The sequence below is a fragment of the Delphinapterus leucas genome, chromosome 1 (assembly GCF_059928025.1).
Source record: "Delphinapterus leucas isolate spDelLeu-1000000601 "Yukka" chromosome 1, BTC_Dleu_Yukka2, whole genome shotgun sequence".
NCBI lineage: Eukaryota > Metazoa > Chordata > Mammalia > Artiodactyla > Monodontidae > Delphinapterus > Delphinapterus leucas.
In genome coordinates this window covers 51,595,723-51,616,096 of record NC_143129.1, presented here as the reverse complement: position 1 = coordinate 51,616,096, position 20,374 = coordinate 51,595,723, and the positions used below count along the sequence as shown (strand labels likewise).

The 20,374-nt window shown below is 39.8% G+C and overlaps 1 protein-coding gene across 2 annotated transcripts in view; it reads left to right on the top strand.

Annotated features, from left to right (window-relative positions):
* The first annotated feature begins 2,412 nt into the window (after window positions 1–2,412).
* Window positions 2,413–20,374, top strand: part of RNF2 (ring finger protein 2) — a 56,990-nt gene continuing 39,028 nt past the window's right edge. Inside the window, exon 1 of one of the 2 annotated variants that reach the window (XM_022593362.2) lies at window positions 2,413–2,707. Coding sequence is in view for 1 of the 2 variants with exons in the window: in XM_089909927.1 (XP_089766053.1) it covers window positions 15,660–15,714 (55 nt within the window). In the remaining variant the exon portion in view is untranslated. Of the gene's footprint in view, window positions 2,708–2,977; window positions 15,715–20,374 lie in introns of those variants that run through there. The other variant, XM_089909927.1, reaches the window with a different exon arrangement.

The window sequence follows — 20,374 nt, the reverse complement described above, 5'->3', positions numbered from 1 at the left end:
GTTACATTAATATCTTTATTCCAAGCACTCGGCAAAGTGTTAGCACATAGTAGATGCTCAATAAAAGTCGACTGAGCTGAACTAATCTAATTTTGTAGCATTACCATAGCAGAAAGCCAGTAAAGAGATGATTTTTGTAATCAGAGATATCTACCCAATTCACCATGTGATTAACAGGGTACTATTTCTGAAGTTTTGAGGGAAAAGAAACTTTCTAACTAGAGTTCATCTAGTATTGTACAGCATTATTTTAATGTCTTCCTGCTTAAAATATAGTTATCACTTCCAATTAGTACATTTAACAAAGGAGGAGGGTGTTAGTAGAAAATGTTTTTCAGGGTGGTATCCCTCATGCCAGGTCGAAAAATTAGCAAAAAGAATATAGCCTGGATATGTCAAATCACTATTGACAGGCTGACTATGGACCTGACATTGATTTAATACACAATTAAAGGGGAAGAAAAATGGAAAGACCATTCTATTTATATGATAATCAACTCTTAACAAGTACAGAGAGTTTATGTTTTGAAAGCATACCTTTCTTGAAGCCACTCAAAAGAGCTAGTGTTATGAAATAAAACTTCTTAGAGATTTTTCATAATATCTAGAAGCTGACTGGTGGGGTCAGGGTGATTGACGTCAGTATTGGCCACCAATATCACCACTTCTTCTGAACTCGGTTCAGCCTCAGCTCAAGTACTCAGTCCCCTTGCAGATGGAGGAGGCTATGTAACTAGTTTTGGCGAATGACATGTGATCAGCGATCTGTTTCCTTCCCAAGCTAAGGCTGTGAAAAGTTCAAAGGGATTCTTTACTCACTTTCTTCCTCTGCCACAGAGACTCAGTTGCTGTGTTCTGGGTGATACAGCTACAAGATGGTGAGCCCTCTGTCAATCTGGAGCCCTCTGTCAGTCCTGGAGTGACTGAAATAGAATGAGTCTGATTCACATGAAGCATGAGCAAGCAATAAACTTCTGTCGTGTTAAGGCATGGAGATTTGTTACTATACCATAACACAGCCTTTCCTGATTAAGGTAGTCAGGGAAGGCCCATAATACTCAGTCCAAGTTTCTGAGTAAGAGAGAAAATAGATAATGAGTTCCATTAATTTGTCAGTAGTGTCTTTCGTATTAAGGATGCTAGCCTGAGGTCTAGCTTTTTAATCACATTTAATCCAGATATCCCATAAGTTTTCCATCAATTGTCCTGTGAATTTTTTTAAAGTACCATATTTAACTTTTATCCATAAAGTTCCTATGCTTTTTACAGATGATCACTTTCCTCAACATCAATTGAATTTCTTAAACTAACCACACATTATTTTCATAAGCATTTTGACTAAAGCAAAACGTTCTGAATTATGAGCAGCATTAATTGAACATGTGCAGTTGTGAACAAAGAAGGGAGTTGCTTCTGCAACTGCCCTGTCTCTAGAAAGTGGACCTTGTAGAAGCAGAAGCATTCCTAATTATTTTGATTTTTTTTTTTCCACATTGGAAAAAGACCTTAACCTTGAAGGGCTGGTAGAATCTGAGAACTGTCATTTCTTATTTAAAGGTTTAGATAGTTAGTGACAGTTTTGAAGTCACTGTCTTTGTTCTTGTTTACCTTAATGGATTGTTAGGTAGGGCACACAGTGTGTTGTGTTTAATATTTTAATGCCTGTCTTCTTTCTTTCTACCTATCCAAAGCTAACACTCACAGTCCTACTCGACTCCGAGTTCCTCAGGAAATCTCCCCTGAACACACCAGCTGGAACGGTTCCTTTGCTTTTCCAAAATCTTATGTAAATTCATACCATTTATTTGGCATTGCTTGTAGAGAGTTTTACAGAATTCAAAAGCTGGAAAGGACCTAAGAATCATTCAACACAATCCTCTCATTTTGCAAATGAGGAAAGTAAAGTCCAGAGCTATTATATAATTTAGTTAAGTCACATAGTTAAGAGACACATTGGAAGTTATAAACCCAGTTCCCCCAATTCCCAGTGCAGTCCATTCCTTCGTGCCACAAGTGCCTTCACATTAACTATCTGGTAGCGTAGGTTACCTTTTCCAGAGAACAGGTCATCTCACCAATAGTGTATCTGGAGTTCAGGGAACTCTTTCACTTTACTTCAGTTCGTAGCTTAATTTATACACATTTTATATACTCTTTGGTAGACTAACTGGTTGTGTTTTAGGGAGTCATAGGCGAGAGCAGGAGTCCGAACCCGATCCCCAGCAGCCGGCCAGGGAGGCTTAATGGGGGTCACAGGTAGGGTCAGGAGACCTCAAGGAGAGAGAACGCCGAGAACGAAGTGGCGCAGTCGTCATCCGGGCATTGGCCGGGGGCTCCGTTGCCCCGCGGAGGGCGCCGGGGGGCGGGGCCGGACGGCCCGGGGCGGGGCGGTGGCTCAGGTCCTCCTGGCAGCACGCGGCGGCGCCCCCTCCCCTTGCGCCACGGGCCTCCTGGCGCAGTGCACGTCCCCGTCCCGCGCCTCCGCCCCCTCGCCCACTCGCTCCTTCCCGCCCTCTCCGCTGCGCCGGCCGAGCCGGCTTCCCCTCGGTCTCTCATGAATATTGAGCGGCCCCTGTTGTATTTCCCGAGCTCCATTGCGGAAGCCGAGGCTCGCCATATTGTGCGGCGGCGCCGGCAGCCGCGGCACCCTGTACCTGAGTCTCGCTCTGGCCGCGGCTAGCGCAGCCCCGGACTGGAGCAGGAGCCGGTGAGCGGGGCGGGCGGGTAGGCGAGGGGCGCGGAGGCGGCGGGCTCGGCCGCGCGGTAGCTCGGCGTGGCTGCGGGAGCCTGACGGCCGCCCCGGGGCTGGGGGGGGGGTGTGTTCGCGGGGGTGTGAGGGGAGATGGCGCCGCCACCCCCGGCCGCTCTCGGGGCGGGGATGGCGGGGGAGGCGGCTTCTCATTGTTCCCGTTTTTTCGAGGGTCTGGGCGGGGGTGGGGAGTCCGGCTTGGGGAGGACCCCGTGGGCGAATCTCGGGGAATCCTTCCTTCGTGCGAACCGCTCGCTCCTCTGCGCGGAGGCCGGGGCTGCGGTGCGGCGCGGCCCCCTCGCCACCCGGGGCGGGGACGCTAGCCTCTCCACGTCCGCTCTCCGGGGGCGAACCGCGAGGAATGCAGGGTTTTCCTCCCCGGGCTTCCCCCTCGCAGCCGCGTGTGTGTGTCCGCACTGTGGAGGGTGAGGTAGGGGCGCTTTGTGCAAATAGCCCGCTTCCCCCCGGGGTGCTGGAGTCAGGGTTCGAGCGTAGAGGCGCTCCTCGGCGTCGGGGTTCTCTGTAGGCAGCGGGGAGACCCCTCCTGGTTAAAACATTCCTGGACTGCCGCTTGCTTGCTCGGGAGTATCTGTTGCTGCTTTCTGAAACCGCGAGGTTGCCCCGGAGGAGTCGTGGGGGGAGGGGGTGTCTTGGTTTGTTTCTGATGGAAGCTTCGCGTTTTGAACCCAGTCGTGTACGCTGGGGTCTTTGGTACCGACTGTCGCCGGGGAGCCCTCGTCCTGGTTGTCAGGATCATTTCCCTCCTGCAGACGTTGCCTCCCTGCTCCCAGAGATACTGTTAGTAAAAATTGGTCTCTAAAACTTTGAGTTTCATTCCGATTATTTGGCCCCTAAGACCAATTATAGGCTTATCTCCTTGAATCCTTTTGGGGTATCTATTACCTGGCTGTCAGAAGTTTTAGGGAATGTGTACCTTTACGTGGTAAAATGGTTAGAAAATGTCAGGTTTCTCGAAGGTGTGTAAAGATACTTGTTTGCTGTGAAAAGGGTAGCTTTGCATTCGGTATTGTAGTAATATGGTTTACTTCTTTTAAAAAGTAAAAAAATTGAGACATGGTTTCATTGTTTTAGACTGAGAATTATGTTAAAAACTAATGTATGTGTGATTTGCATCACACAGTCTACTTTTGGTAGTTCCAAGATGATCAGCTGGAATACTTAGTGTAATTGGCAGATAATCTACTTTCCTCACTTGCATTAGAGTGTAGTTGTTGAGTATTTTAATAACTTAGATTGGTGTTAGAGCTTGGTTTTAAAGTGAGTGTTTCATCCTTTGACTTATAAAGCATTTAAATGGCAGCAATATGACTCTTGGTTATCCCTTTTTTCCCCTAAAATTTCTACTTGTCACAATCAACAGGTATCTTTTAAAATCTTGTTTGTACATTTAATGTGATTTTTAGTAAAATAATGGGTAGTTATATAAGACTCCATTTTCCAAGGCTAACACAGCAAATATGGCCCCTTACTTTTTCTAAGGATTGGAGATAATTTCCTTCAGGTACCGTTGTGGAATACACATTTGAGGTAAATTATAGTAGTGAAATGGAGAATTTATGAAGGAAAACTGCCTGAGTAGGCTAGTCCGCTTGAGTATTAGAAAAATATGCTGATGGTCCTCAAATGTGCTGCATAGAAAGATTTTAAATTAGAACCATTAATATACTGTAGGCAATGCAGACATTCAACAGACTGCGAATTTTGAGTTTTTTCCTCTGCCTGTGTGGAACACTCAGACTGCTAGCTCCCAGGTTTGTGTGGATAGAAATATGGAGCAGGTCAGCAAACATCTTTGGAATTTCATTTGTCTATTACTGACCTGCAGCATGTGGTGTCAGGTCTGTCTCTTTAATTTGATTTATTCGTGATTTGTGTTTATATTATGCAGTCTTTGGAGTAAAGGTGATATATGTCTAATGAATAATATATAACCAGATGTTTCAGTGACAGTTTCTTTTCTATACATTAGCACAGAAGCATAATTCCTTCTAGCAAGAAAAGTGAGTTAACATTAAAATGCACTTCATTAAAATTACGGCAACATTTCTGGTGTGACTTAAAGCACCTCACACCTTTGTATCGACTCATTTGTTAAACCTGGGGAAACTAGACAATGTATCACAGTTTGCAGTTTTTAAAAAGGGAAAAATACTGTGAGAGTATGTACAGTCTGACGGCATACAGATCTACACTTGTTTTTTAATTAATGTTTGTTACGCATGGTGTGGAAGACAGACATTGTCGTCAGACATTAGTTATTTAATTTCCTGATGTTTTTCATTTCTTTGGAATCTTTCAAGATATCAGTAAGTTATTATAGTAACTTATTGAATGTTTATTTGCATTTAAGTGAGTAGATCCCCATATAATTTGGGTACAAAGGTACAGTAAAATTTACCCTGTCCGTTCTCTGTAGATCCAGATATCCTGTCTATTCTCCCCCGCCCCCAGACTTTCACTTTGTCTACCTAATGTGTCAGACGGGTCCTCTGGTGTCTCTTGTAAGGTGTATAGCTTGGTTGATTTTACATGGATATACTGACTTTTGGCAGTTAAGTAGCAACTGGTGTTAGTATGTCCATGGGCAGGAGCTAGGTGATGAGTCCCCGAATTATGCTAAGGGAGTAGGTGGCCCCCTCTCCACTTTATGCTTTGTGGAGGAACCCCAGTGGAACTGGCATGGACTTTCAACTTTAAAATTTTTTTCACTTCTCTTTTGTCTTATGGATGTTAAGCAGCCGAAGTGGACTAATATGTCTCGGGCTAGTGATACCTTTTCTTGGATGCTCAGGAACTATATACATACGTTACTAAGAATTCTCAGAAAGATTCTCATTGCTTGAATTTTCCTTCTCTCTACGTATCTGCCATTTTGTCATAATTAAAAAAAATCAATTTATTAAGTACAATAATGAAAAATTATTATTATTTTTTTTTTTGCGGTACACGGGCCTCTCACTGTTGTGGCCTCTCCCGTTGCGGAGCACAGGCTCCGGACGCGCAGGCTCAGCGGCCATGGCTCACGGGCCCAGCCGCTCCGCGGCAGGTGGGATCTTCCCAGACCGGGGCACGAACCCGTGTCCCCTGCATCGGCAGGCGGACACCCAACCACTGCGCCACCAGGGAAGCCCGAAAAATTATTTTTGAAATTAACCTCAGATTAAATTGTCTAATGAGGGCATTTTATTAAATGAAGTAACAAACCATAACATTTGAACAAAGCATTTTGGTCATTTGTTTTCAACAGTTGTGTTGATTTGGGGCTCTCCTGCAAGAGGGATTTCTTTTTGTTCCTATGCTGTAGCGTGTAGTTGTAGTTTATGAAGAAGTTGGATTCTAAACGTCAGTGCATAAAATGAAAAACACATGTAGTAAGAAATTATGCTTGAAAATCCCTTAGGATAGGAAAACATACCAATAGGTTCAGTTCAGCTTTAGTGTTGGAATAGGTTGTTGTTTCTTTTGTTGAACACTAGATGAAGTAGTCAGCCTGCAGTATGGGCTGTGTTGAACACAGCAAAAAGAAAAAAAGTCTTTAAATATAAGAATCACATTCAGCGTGGCATCATGCTCATACCAGGAGAGGCTTGTGGGAACTGAGACCACTGAGGAACAGCAGACCAGCTCCACTATCTCACATTTTCTCTAGGATACATGTGCTCTAGTGAGAGGACGTGGGGTGTGTGCTTGGAATAGCCTGAACTGTTTAAATGTTTCTCGTTTCCTCTCTTTTTTTTTCCTTTGCAAGCTGGATAGTTTAAATCACAAAAGTTAAATGATTTTTTTGTTGCAATTTAATAGACACTAATTTAAAGGGTTTGGTGTTTTTTTTTTCCTAAAATATATTTTACCTATAACTCCAATGTTCCTTTGCTTTTCCCTTCAGTAAAGAAGCAAGGTATCTCAGAGGAGAGCAGCTAGAATCACTGTGATTAACAATGTATTAGTGTCCAGCAGAGAAAACAAACTTCAATAGGAATTTGAACAGAGGGGATTTAATATAGGGAGATGGTTAGATGAGTGTTAAGAGCAAAAAGAGAACTTTATAGTAATCAGTTAAAGAGCTCAGAGAAGAGGTTCTACTGGCCTGGTTCTCAACTTTTGAGGTCAGCCTTGTTGAGCTGCTGATTAGTTCTGGGGGATACTGAAAGAAGCTGGAGGCTGGAACCAGTTGCTGCTGCCAGTAACTGGAAGGAAGTCCCCTCACCCATCTTCCTGCTTTCCCATCTCCATGCATTACCTCCATTGGCAAAGCCTAACAGGGAGCCCCCTGGCAGAAGAGTTGGTGAAATACAGTTGCACAGTCTCAGCCTAAGCACCACAGAGCAGTCTAGAGTGGTGGTTTTGGAGTTGAGAGACAGGGAGTAAATTACCTGCACAAGTAGTATAGATTCAAATAATTTAAATAGGGAATCCTGTGCTTACCTTGCCTGTTCAAAAAACATATATTGATTATGTTCTGTGTGCCAGACCTTCTGCTAGGGATTAGAGATAGAAAAATGAAGCGAATAGGGTCTCTTATTCAATTGAATAAGCAGAGATGACAAACTGCCATACAGTGTGTTAAATGCAGTAACAGATAAGTGATATGCTTTGGGAACCCAAAGGACGTAGCAGCCTACTTGCCTCTTCTCTTCCCAGCTAAACCTAATGACTACTGTTTTTATTTGGTATCTTGATCAAATCCAATTTCATTCTGTTTGACTGCTGTCCTGTGAAAGCTGTTTCTCTGAGATGCCTCAGATTTATCATGCAGTTATTGCCATTAGTTAAGCATTTCTCTGTGCTTTATTTTTCTAGGTTATAAAGACCATCATTTTCTCTGTACTTATAGCCTAGCCTAGTATTTCACACATAGAAGATGTTTGAGGAATATTCATTTTTGCAGTGGATAATGGGAATTAAAGTATTGCTCATTACCTTTGTAGACATTGTTTCCTCCTTCCAAGGTCACTAGAAAATAGTTTGGCTAGAGTGTTATGATCTTATAGATATGAGAATTGAAAGATTTAAATAATTGGTTAATATAAACTATATAGTACAAGTAACTGATCTACAAATAGGACTTTGGATTTCTGATGTGTTGTATTCCAGATCCAGCAGTTTTGGCAGGGATTTTGTTTGATGGCTAAATAAAATCCTCTTCTACTTCTCATTTTAGAGCCTAATGTTCTAAAATCTCAAATTATTTTGGGGTGGGGGGAGGAAGAAAAGAAGCCCCTCATTTTATTTCTTAAAAATAAAAACATCATGCAGTTTCTATTTACATTGTTCTTTTTAGTTGTCTACTGTTTTCTTTTTTCTACTCACTGTGTTGATTACACTACCTCTATTAGCTATTGTAAAATGTGCAAATCTGCATACTTCATTTCGACTTCTTTTTTAGAAGAGTATTCTGCGTGTTTCCCCCACCATACACAGACTATGTTGATTTAACTTAAAACCAACTGATTTTTCACTTATAAAAAGATGTATGTCTCCATGCCAGTAATTGCATTAAATCCTCACTATTTACACTATTTACTGTATAGAGTCTAATTCAGTCTGGGACGGCTGTCTGTATAGAGTCTAATTCAGTCTGGGACAGCTGTCTGTATAGAGTCTAATTCAGTCTGGGACGGCTGTCTTGGAATCCAGCCAAATGTTTTGTAGGCTTTCCTGTATTACAGAAGGGGTAGTGTTGTGTATAGTAGAAGGAGCTTCAGAATTGAAGGCAGGAGACTTTGTTTCTAGGTCTGGTTCCACTACTAGCAAGATTCTTGGCCTTTCTGTTTTCTTTTCTATAAAAATAATAATAAAAAATAGCACTCTCGTTGACCTTCCATGTTATTTGTAAAGGTTTAAGAGGTAATGTAAAGAGCATTGTAAATGTAAGAGGGTGTATTTGAAGAAAGAGAGAGGGACAGATTGATCTGTGGCATGGATCTTGAAAGAGAGAAAGACAGAGATTGATCTGCGGCATAGTTGTGTGTCTACTTTCAAGTTTTTGAGTCTCCATATTTAAAAGAAGATTTTTAGGGTGAAATGGAGTGTGGGAGGAGTTGTAGATGTCCTATAACCCTACTTTTCCCAAGTCTGGTCAATAGTGTAGTATTCCCAATCTCCTTAAATAATTGTCTGTTAAGGTTGATGTGCTTCATTAATTTCCTTTCACCAGGGCTAAATATCTTATGTCCTGAGACAGTACCCCAAATTTATACACTTAGGCACAGAACTACCACTTTGCAGATTGTTTAAGTGACAAGGGCCTAAGGGAGTAGAAGAAATAGATGCTGTTACTATTTTGACTGGAAATTACCTATTCTGGTTTTGTTTTATTTATGTTGTTTTATAATACCAATTACAGAAAATCTCTGTGCTTTTATTTATTTTTTTGGTTACGTCAGGTCTTAGTTGCGGCACGCGGGCGCTTTAGTTGTGGCATGTGAACCCTTAGTTGCTGTGTGCATGTGGGATCTAGTTCTCTGAACAGGGATCAAACCTGGGCCCCCTGCATTGGGAGCTTGGAGTCTTAACCACTGCACCACCAGGGAAGTCCCTCTCTGTGCTTTTAAAAAGACACTTAGCAAGATTAGAAATTATACCTGTTTAGTTTTTTTTTATTAACACCTTTATTGGAGAATAATCGTTTTACAATGGTGTGTTAGTTTCTGCTGTATAACAAAGTGAATCAGCTATACATACACTTATATCCTCATATCTCCTCCCTCTTGCGCTTCCCTCCCAGCTTCCCTATCCCCGCCCCCCCCAGGTGGACACAAAGCACGGAGCTGATCTCCCTGTGCTGTGCAGCTGCGTCCCACTAGCTATCTATTTTACCTTTGTAGTGTGTAAATGTCCATGCCACTCTCTCACTTCGTCCCAGCTTACTCTTCCCCTCCCCATGTCCTCAAGTCCATTCTCTAGGTCTGTGTCTTTATTGCTGTCTTGCCCCTACGTTCTTCAGACCCATTTTTTTTTTTAAGATTCCATATATATGTGTTAGCATATGGTATTTGTTTTTCTCTTTCTGACCTCACTCTGTACGACAGTCTCTAGGTCCATCCACCTCATTGCAAATAACTCAATTTAGTTTCTTTTTATGTTGTTTAGTTCTAATGAATTTAATTTCTTATCCTTGATCTTAAAAGTTTTTTTTGTTTCTTTGTGGGTAAATATGAACAATTTCTTTTGAATTTTATTTTATTTTTTTATATGGCAGGTTCTTATTAGTTATCCATTTTATAGATATTAGTGTATATATGTCAATCCCAATCTCCCAGTTCCTCACACCACCACCATCATGCCCCGCCACTTTTCCCACTTGGTGTCCATACATTTGTTCTCTACATCTGTGTCTCCATTTCTGCGCTGCAAACCAGTTCATCTGTACCATTTTTCTAGGTTCCACATATATGCGTTAATATACAATATTTGTTTTTCTCTTTCTGACTTACTTCACTGTGTATGACAGTCTCTAGATCCATCCACATCTCCACAAATGACCCAATTTCATTCCTTTTTATGGCTGACTAATATTCCATTGTATATACGTACCACATCTTCTTTATCCGTTCGTCTGTCGACGGACATTTAGGTTGCTTCCATGACCTGGCTGTTGTAAATAGTGCTGCAGTGAACATTGGGGTGCATATGTCTTTTTGAATTATGGTTTTCTCTGGGTATATGCCCAGTAGTGGGATTGCTGGGTCCTATGGTAATTTTATTTTTAGTTTCTTAAGGAAGCTCCATACTGTTCTCCATAGTGGCTGTATCAATTTACATTCCCACCAACAGTGCAAGAGGGTTCCCTTTTCTCCATACCCTCTTCAGCATTTGTTGTTTGTAGATTTTCTGATGATGCCCATTCTGACTGCTGTGAGGTGATACTTCATTGTAGTTTTGATTTGCATTTCTCTAACAATTAGTGATGAGCAGCTTTTCATGAGCTTCTTGGCCATCTGTATGTCTTCTTTGGAGAAATGTCTACTTAGGTCTTCTGCCCATTTTTTGATTGGGTTGTTTGTTTTTTAATATTGAGCTGCATGAGCTGTTTATATATTTTGGAGATTAATCCTTTGTCCGTTTATTCATTTGTGAATATTTTCTCCCATTTTGAGGGTTGTCTTTTTGTCTTGTTTGTAGTTTCCTTTGCTTTGCAAAAGCTTTTAAGTTTCATTAGGTCCCATTTGTTTATTTTTGTTTTTAATTGCGTTACCCTAGGAGGTGGATCAAAAAAGATCTTGCTGTGATTTATGTCGAAGAGTGTTCTTCCTATGTTTTCCTCTAAGAGTTTTATAGTGTCCAGTCTTACATTTAGGTCCCTAATCCATTTTGAGGGTTTTTTTGTGTGTATGGTGTTAGGGAGTGTTCTGATTTCATTCTTTTACATGTAGCTGTCCAGTTTTCCCAGCACCACTTATTGAAGAGGCTATCTTTTCTCCATTATATATCCTTGCCTCGTTTGTCATAGATTAGTTGACCATACGTGCGTGGGTTTATCTCTGGGCTTTCTATCCTGTTCCATTGATCTTTATTTCTGTTTTTGTGCCAGTACCATACTGTCTTGATTACTGTAGCTTTGTAGTATAGTCTGAAGTCAGGGCGTCTGATTCCTCCAGCTCCATTTTTTCCCTCAAGCCTGCTTTGACTATTCGGGGTCCTTTGTGTCTCCATACAAATTTTAAGATTTTTTGTTCTAGTTCCATAAAAAATGCCATTGGTAATTTGATAGGGATTGCATTGAGTCTGTAAATTGCTTTGGGTAGTATGGTCATTTTTGCAATATTGATTTTTCCAGTCCAAGACATGGTATATCTCTCCATCTGTTTGTATCATCTTTAATTTCTTTCATCAGTGTCTTACAGTTTTCTGCATAAGGGTCTTTTGTCTCCCTAGGTAGGTTTATTCCTAAATATTTTATTCTTTTTGTTGCAGTGGTAAATGGGAGTGTTTCCTTAATTTCTCTTTCACATTTTTCATCATTAGTGTATAGGAATGCAAGAGATTTGTGTGCATTACTTTTGTATCCTGCAACTTTACCAGATTCATTGTTTAGCTCTAGTAGTTTTCTGGTGGCATCTTTAGGATTCTCTGTGTATAGTATCATGCCATGTGCAAACAGTGACAGTTCTACTTTATCTTTTCCAATTTGTATTCCTTTTATTTCTTTTTCTTCTCTGATTGCAGTGGCTAGGACTTCCAAAACTCTGTTGAATAATAGTGACAAGAGTGGACATCCTTGTCTTTTTCCTGACCTTAGAGGAAATGCTTTCAGTTTTTCACCATTGAGAATGATGTTTACTGTGGGTTTGTTGTATATGGCCTTTATTATGTTGAGGTAGGTTCCCTCTATGCCCACTTTCTGGAGAGTTATCATAGATGGGTGCTGAATTTTGACAAAAGCTTTTTCTGCATCTATTGAGATGATCATATGTTTTTTATTCTTCAGCTTGTTTACATGGTGTATTACATTGATTTGCGTATTTTGAAGAATCCTTGCATCCCTGGGATAAATCCCACTTAATCATGGTGTATGATCCTTTTAATGTGTTGTTGGATTCTGTTTGCTAGTATTTTGTTAAGGATTTCTGCATGTATATTCATGAGTGATATTGGTCTGTAATTTTCATTTTTTGTAGTATCTTTGTCTGGTTTTGGTATCAGGGTGATGGTGGCCTCATAGAATGAGTTTGGGATTGTTTCTTCCTCTGCAGTTTTTTGGAAGAGTTTGAGAAGGATGGGTATTAGCTCTTCTCTAAATGTTTGATAGACTGTGAAGCCATCTGGTCCTGGACTTTTGTTTGTTGGAACTTTTTTTTTTTTTTTTTGCGGTACACGGGCCTCTCACTGTTGTGGCCTCTCCCGTTGTGGAGCACAGGCTCCGGACGCACAGGCTCAGCAGCCATGGCTCACGGGCCCAGCCGCTCCGCGGCAGGTGGGATCTTCCCGGACCGGGGCACGAACCCGTGTCCCCTGCATCAGCAGGCGGACTCTCAACCACTGCACCACCAGGGAAGACCTGTTGGAACATTTTTTTTTGTTTTTTTTGCGGTATGTGGGCCTCTCACTGCTGTGGCCTCTCCCATTGCAGAGCACAGGCTCCGGACGCGCAGGCTCAGCAACCATGGCTTACGGGGCCAGCCGCTCTGCAGCATGTGGGATCCTCCCAGACCGGGGCACGAACCCATGTCCCCTGCATCGGCAGGCAGACTCTCAACCACTACGCCACCAGGGAAGCCCCTGTTGGAACATTTTAAATCACAGTTTCAATTTCATTACTTGTGATTGGTCTGTTCATATTTTCTGTTTCTTCCAGGTTGTTCATTTTATTGGCATAGAGTTGCTTGTAGTAGTCTCTTAGGATGCTTTGTATTTCTGCAGTGTCTGTTGTAACTTCTCCTTTTTCATTTTTAATTTTATTGATTTGAGTTCTCTCCCTCTTTTTCTTGATGAGTCTGGCAGTGGTTTATCAATTTTGTTTATCTTCTCAATGAACCAGCTTTTAGTTTTACTGATCTTTGCTATTCTTTTCTTTGTTTTTATTTCATTTATTTCTGCTCTGATCTTTATGATTTCTTTCCTTCGCTAACTTTGGGTTTTGTTTGTTTTTCTTTCTCTACTTCCGTTAGGTGTAAGGTTAGTTTGTTTATTTGAGATTTTTTTTGTTTCTTGAGGTAGGCTTGTATAGCTATAAACTTCCCTCTTGGAACTGCTTTTGCTGCATCCCATGGGTTTTGAATCGTCGTGTTTTCATTGTCATTTGTCTCTAGGTGTTTTTTGATTTCCTCTTTGATTTCTTCAGTGATCTCTTGGTTATTTAGTTATGTATTGTTTAGCCTCCGTGTGTTTGTGTTTTTTACATTTTTTTCATGTAGTTGATTTCTAATCTCATAGTGTTGTGGTCAGAAAAGGTGCTTGATACGATTTCAGCTTTCTTAAATTTACTGAGGCTTGATTTGTGACCCAAGATGTGATCTATCCTGGAGAATGTTCCATGCACACCTGAGAAGCAAGTGTAATCTGCTGTGTTTGGATGGAATGCCCTATAAATACTAATTAAATCTATCTGGTCTGTTGTATCATTTAAAGCTTCTGTTTCCTTATTTATTTTCATTTTGGATGATCTGTCCATTGGTGTAAGTGAGGCGTTAAAGTCCCCCACTATTATTGTGTTACTGTCAATTTCCTCTTTCATAGCTGTTGGCAGTTGCCTTATGTATTGAGGTGCCCCTATGTTTGGTGCATATATGTTTATAATTGTTATATCTTCTTCTTGGATTGATCCCTTGGTTATTATGTGGTGTCCTTCCTTGTCTCTTGTAACATTCTTTATTTTAAAGTCTATTTTATCTGATATGAGTATTGCTACTCCAGCGTTCTTTTGATTTCCATTTACATGGAATATCTTTTTCCATCCCCTCACTTTCAGTCCTAGGTCTGAAGTGGGTCTCTTGTAGACAGCATATATATGGGTCTTGTTTTTGTATCCATTCAGCAAGCCTGTGTTTTTTGGTTGGAGCATTTAATCCATTCACATTTAAGGTAATTATCGATATGTATGTTCCTATGACCATTTTCTTAATTGTTTTGTGTTTGTTTTTGTAGGTCCTTTTTTTCTCTTGTGTTTCCTACTTAGAGAAGTTCCAGATGCTCTACACGCATTTGTAGTAGAGCTGGTTTAGTGGTGCTGAATTCTCTTAGCTTTTGCTTGTCTGTAAAGCTTTTGATTTCTCCATGGAATCTGAATGAAATCCTTGCCAGTTAGAGTAATCTTGGTTGTAGGTTCTTCCCTTTCATCACTTTAAATATGTCATGCCACTCCTATCTGGCTTGTAGAGTTTCTGCTGAGAAATCAGCTGTTAACATTATGGGAGTTCTCTTGTATGTTATATGTTGTTTTCCCTATTGCTTTCAGTAATTTATCTTTGTCTTTAATTTTTGCCAATTTGATTATTATGTGTCTCGGCATGTTTCTCTTTGGGTTTATCCTGCCTGGGACTTTTGTGCTTCTTGGACTTGGTGGCTGTTTCCTTTTCAATGTTAGGGAAGTTTTCAACTATAATCTTTTCAAATATTTTCTCAGGTTCTTTCTCTCTCTCTTTGCTTCTGGGACCCCTATAATGAGAATGTTGTTGTGTTTAATGTTGTCGCAGAGGTCTCTTAGGCTGTTTTCATTTCTTTGCATTGTTTTTTCTTCATTCTGTTCCGTGGCAGTGAATTCCGCCAGTCTGTCATCCAGGTCACTTATCCGTTCTTCTTCCTCAGTTGTTCTGCTATTTATTCCTTCTAGTATATATTTCATTTCCGTTATTGTATGTTTGTTCTTTAATTTTTCTCACTGTTTGTTCTTTAATTCTTCTAGGTCTTTGTTAAACATTTCTTAAGTCTTCTCGATCTTTGCCTCCATTCTTTTTCCGAAGTCTTCGATCATCTTCACTATCATTATTCTGAATCCTTTTCCTGGAAGGTTGCCTATTTCTGCATCATTTAGTTGGTTTTCTGGGATTTTATCTTGTTTCTTTATCTTGTACATAGCCCTCTGCCTTTTCATCTTGCCTGTATTTCTGTGAATGTGGTTTTTGTTCCACAGGCCGCAGGATTGTAATTCTTGCTTCTGCTGTCTGCTCTCTGGTGGCTGAGGGTATGTAAGAGGCTTGTGCGAGCTTCCTGATGGGAGGGACTGGTGGTGGGTAGAGCCGTGTTTTGCTCTGGTGGGCAGAGCTCAGTAAAACTTTAATCCTCTTGTTTGCTTATGGGTGGGGCTTGGTTCCCTCCCTTTTGGTTGTTTGGCCTGAGGCGACCCAACACTGGAGCTTACCCAGCTTTTTGGTGGGTCTAATGCGGACTCTGGGAGGGCTCACACCATGGAGTACTTCCCAGAACTTCTGCTGCCAGTGACCTTGTTCTCATGGTGAGACACAGCCACCCCCCCACCTCTGCAGGAGACCCTCCAACACTAGCAGGTAGGTCTGGTTCAGTCTCCTGTGGGGTCATTGCTCCTTCCCCTGGGTCCCGATACGCACACTACTTTTTGTGTGCCCTCCACGAGTGGAGTCTCTGTTTCCCCCAGTCCTGTCAATGTCCTGCTATCCAATCCCGCTAGCCTTCGAATCTGATTCTCTAGGAGTTCCTCCTCCCGTTGCTGGACCCCCAGGTTAGGAAGCCTGACGTGGGGCTCAGAACCTTCACTCTGGTGGGTGGACTTCTGTGGTATAAGTGTTCTCCAGTTTGTGAGTCACCCACCCAGCAGTTATGGGGTTTGATTTTATTGTGATTGCCCCCCTCCTACCATGTCATTGTGGCTTCTCCTTTGTCTTTGGATGTGGGGTATCTTTTTTGGTGAGTTCCAGTGTCTTCCTGTCAGTGATTGTTCAGTTAGTTGTGATTCTGGTGCTCTCGCAGTGAGAGCACGTCCTTCTACTCCGCTATCTTCAGTGTTGATCTTAAAATTTTTAACTGACATATTTGTGAAGAAAGCATGCCTCATAGAATTAGTGGAAAGATGCTTTTTTATTTTTGTGAGGTACTGTTCTCTAGGAATGTTTCCTCTTGTGATTGTAAAGTAATGGAAGCATGTTGAAGTCTCTCTAATATTGATAGTTGAATTTTGTCTAAAATATTAAGACTAAATTTCTCCATTCTTAATGTTATTATGATCAGTTATGTTTGTATTCAGATGTGGGTCTCATTTACCAGTTTGAGTTAACTAGTCATAATTTATCAGTTTAGTGCCCTGAAATATTTTTTTTTCCTGAGAAGTCTCTATAACTTGAAAATTTAATGTTACAGTTTTGTATAATTTAAATAACATGATTGTCAATTCCAGTTTATTTTATTCTGAAGCCTTTGAGTCAAGGATACTGGAATAATTGATTTAGGAGAATTAAGACAATACGGTTGTGCCAGTGAGAAAAAAACAGTTTTACAGAGTCAAGAAGCTGTCATTCACTTCTTAAATGGATTGTTTTTAGTTTTAATCCCTATGTGCAAAATAGTGCTTAGTCCTTTGAAAAGTAATTAAGAGCTAAGAATGGGAAAAAAAATCCATGAATTAAGTTGTCTTTTTAATGAAATATAATAACTTTCAGTTGTCACTTTATTAATTAAAATTTTTTTACTGGAAAATTTAAGAAATGGAAAAAATCATGCTTTCAATACTCAGTTTTAATTGCTCTTGAATTTTGATGTATTTCCCTTTGGAAATAAATTTTAGCCTTTGGCTTTTGTTTTGTTTGAAACATAGTTTTAACTATCTTTTGTATATAGACTTAAATTTATGTTTATTTTAAAATCTAACTTTAGATATCACTAACATTTTCTATGCCATAACCAATTTGGTAACATTTTTGATGATTACATAATATTTCAGGTGGATGTACCATAGTGTATTTATACACTTCCTTGTGGTTGGATCCTAAGGCTCCTTTTAGCTTTATGTTGATGGTAGGGAAGTACAACATTCATTGTGGCAACCAGATGGAAGTAATTAACAAGTAGTACCTATTGTCTCCATAAGTTTATCTTTGCAAGAATAAACCTGTGTTTTTTTTAATTGAAGTATAGTTGATATACAATGTTGTGTTAATTGTTGCTGTACAGCAAAATGATTCAGTTATATGTATACATACGTTCTTTTTTATATTCTTTTCCATTATGGTTTATCACAGGATATTGAATATAGTTAGTAGGACCTTGTTATTTATCCATTCTATATATACTAGTTTCCATCTGCTAACCCCAACTCCCAGTTGTTCCCTCCCTCACTCCCCTCCCCCTTGGCAACCACAAGTCTGTTCTCTACGTCTGTGAGTCTGTTTCTGTTTGATAGCTAGGTTCAGTTGTGTCACATTTTAGATTCCACATTTAAGTGATATCATATGGTATTTGTCTTTCTGACTTTACTTCTTATGATAGTCTCTACGTCTATCCATGTTGCTGCAAACGGCATTATTTCATTCTTTTTTTTTATCTCTGAGTAGTACTCCACTGTATATATATACCACATCTTCTTTACCCATTTATCTGTTACAGACACTTAGCTTGCTTCCATGTTTTGGCTATTGTAAGTAATGCTGCTGTGAACATTGGGGTGCATGTATCTTTTCGAATTATAGTTTTGTCTGGATATGTGCCCAGGAGTGGGATTGCTGGATCATATGGCAACTCTATATTTTTAGTTTTTTGACGAACCTCCATACTGTTCTCCATAGTAGCTGTACCAGCTTACATTCCCACCAACAGTGTGTAGGAGGGTTCCTTTTTCTCCATATCCTCTCCAGCATTTGTTATTTGTAGACTTTATGATGGCCATTCTGACTGGCATGAGGTAGTGTCTCACTGTAGTTTTGATTTGCATTTCTCTAATAGTGAGCCATGTTGAGCATCTTTTCGTGTGCCTGTTGGCCATCTGTATGTCTTCTTTGGAGAAATGTGTCTTTAGGTCTTCTGCCCATTTTTCGATTGTTTGTTTTTTTGTTGTTGAGTTGTATGAGCTGTTTATATATTTTTGAAATTAATCCCTTGTCAGTTGCATCATTTGCAAATATTTTCTTCCATTCCATAGGTTGTCTTTTAGTTTTGTTTATGGTTTCTTTTCCTGTATAAGAATTTGTAAGTTTGATTGGGTCCCATTCGTTTATTTTTGCTTAAAATAAACCTGTCTTTGATGGCAGTGGCTTGTTGTGCAGTACAGCTGAAGAAAACTGAGAAGCAGTTAGAGAAGGTAGCCTCTGTTTCCCTGTTTAAGATTTGGAATTCTTTTTTAGACAGTGTGTAGCAAGTGTTTTTGACCTTCAGTCCAAGGATCTCTTAAGGATCCATGAGTAGTCTGGAATTTTGCTTGTGTGTTCTTTTGTATTTTTTTTTTTGTATTCTGCACCCCACCCCCCAGAGATGAGAGTTCCTAGCTTTCATCAGATTCTCAAGGGGCATATAGACTCAGAAAAGTTAAGGGCCATGGACTTACAGGATTTTGTTTAAAATGTGGAGGTAGAGGGAAAACTATATTTAAAAAGTGCCTGAAAACAGTAAAACAGTGTCTGTTGTATCAAATTACTGTTAGTTTTCCTTTCCGTTTATTGTTCAATAATATTGAATCAGTTTTCCTTAGGAGAGAAAGGGTTTTGCTGCTTTCGCTACTTAAATTCTTCTTTACTGTAGTATTATTATGGTTTTCTTTTTTTAACATTTGTTATTTGAAGAACTCACATTAAGATTTTCAAAGTCTAATTGCTAATAAGTAACTTTGCCCTAATAGACATATATATATGTCTATATATTTTTAATGTATATATATTTGAATATCTTTTTAAATTGCTAACCAGGAACTCTGCCGTAATGGACATTAAAAATATATGTATACACACACACACACACACATATATATCACCTAAAACATGCTCATTTTACAGATAAAGAGAATAAGAGGTATATATCGACTTGCTCAGTCATGTTGATTTCTAGTATATATGAGCTATGCCAGATTTTTGCTGCTTTTATGAATCTAGAGGTTATGCTAATCTTTATATTTATTAGAGCTGTAAGACATCTTTCTATCCTTAAAGTTTCTGATTTCTTTTTTCTTCATCTAAGACCCCGGCCTTTGAAACTGCAGGAGCTGCTTTTTGCCAGTTTTAAACTTTTTTTTGATGCAAGTTGCAGAAACCAGGAGATAGGGGCAGAAGAGAAATCAGTTTACCTTTTGAAATTGTATCAAGAGCCCAAAATGAGAATTGAGGTCTCCTGAATCCCAGTCTGGCTGCTACTGTTTTCCGTAACAGTTGCTTTTCTGCAAAAGAAAATCTACCCTAAGTAAAGGGATACCAGAAACACATTCTTTACTTCTCCAATCTTATCTATTGTTTTAAAACTGTTAAAATCTGTGCTTGTTATATTTTGGTAATAATAGTAATAGGAGTTGAAAAATAGAGGGAAACCCCCTCTACAAACTCCAGCAACTCCATGTTATCTTCTAAAATAGAACTTTTACATAGCTATAATTGTAGCACAAATGCAAGTTAGTGGCCTCTCTCATCTCTTTACCTTACAAGTATTACTACTTATTGCATATGGTATTAATAATTGTTATTTTTAATGATTTAAGAAATTTCCCGATGTTGATGTTGCAGCAGATGTCTCCATGCTGATGGCATTATTATTGTAGTAGTAGTAATAATAATAATTGGCGTGGTAGTTAAAGGCATGGCTTTCTTAGTCAGATAGACCTGAGTTTGAGTCTTTCCTCTGACCCTGTGAGACCTTTAAACAAGTTGCTTGCTTGTTTGTTTATTCAGTTATTTATATTTTGGCTTGATTTCCTTATTTATTAAATGCGGGCAGTAATAGTACATATTTCATAGGGTTGTTAGGATTAAGCAAGATTTCATATAAAGTGGTAAATACTCTGTAGATGTTACCTATTATTATTAATAGCATTATTTTCTGGGACTGGTATTACTGGGTGCAAGAATATGAATGTTTTATATCTCTGGAAATGGATTGCCTAGCTGTTTTCTGAAAGGGTTATTCCATTTGCTGTTGGGAGAATGTGGAGGCATCAGTCTTCAGCTTTCTTATCTTTCTCAATCTTATTTTTTCTTTTCTGCCCTTGTCAGAAATTTAGAC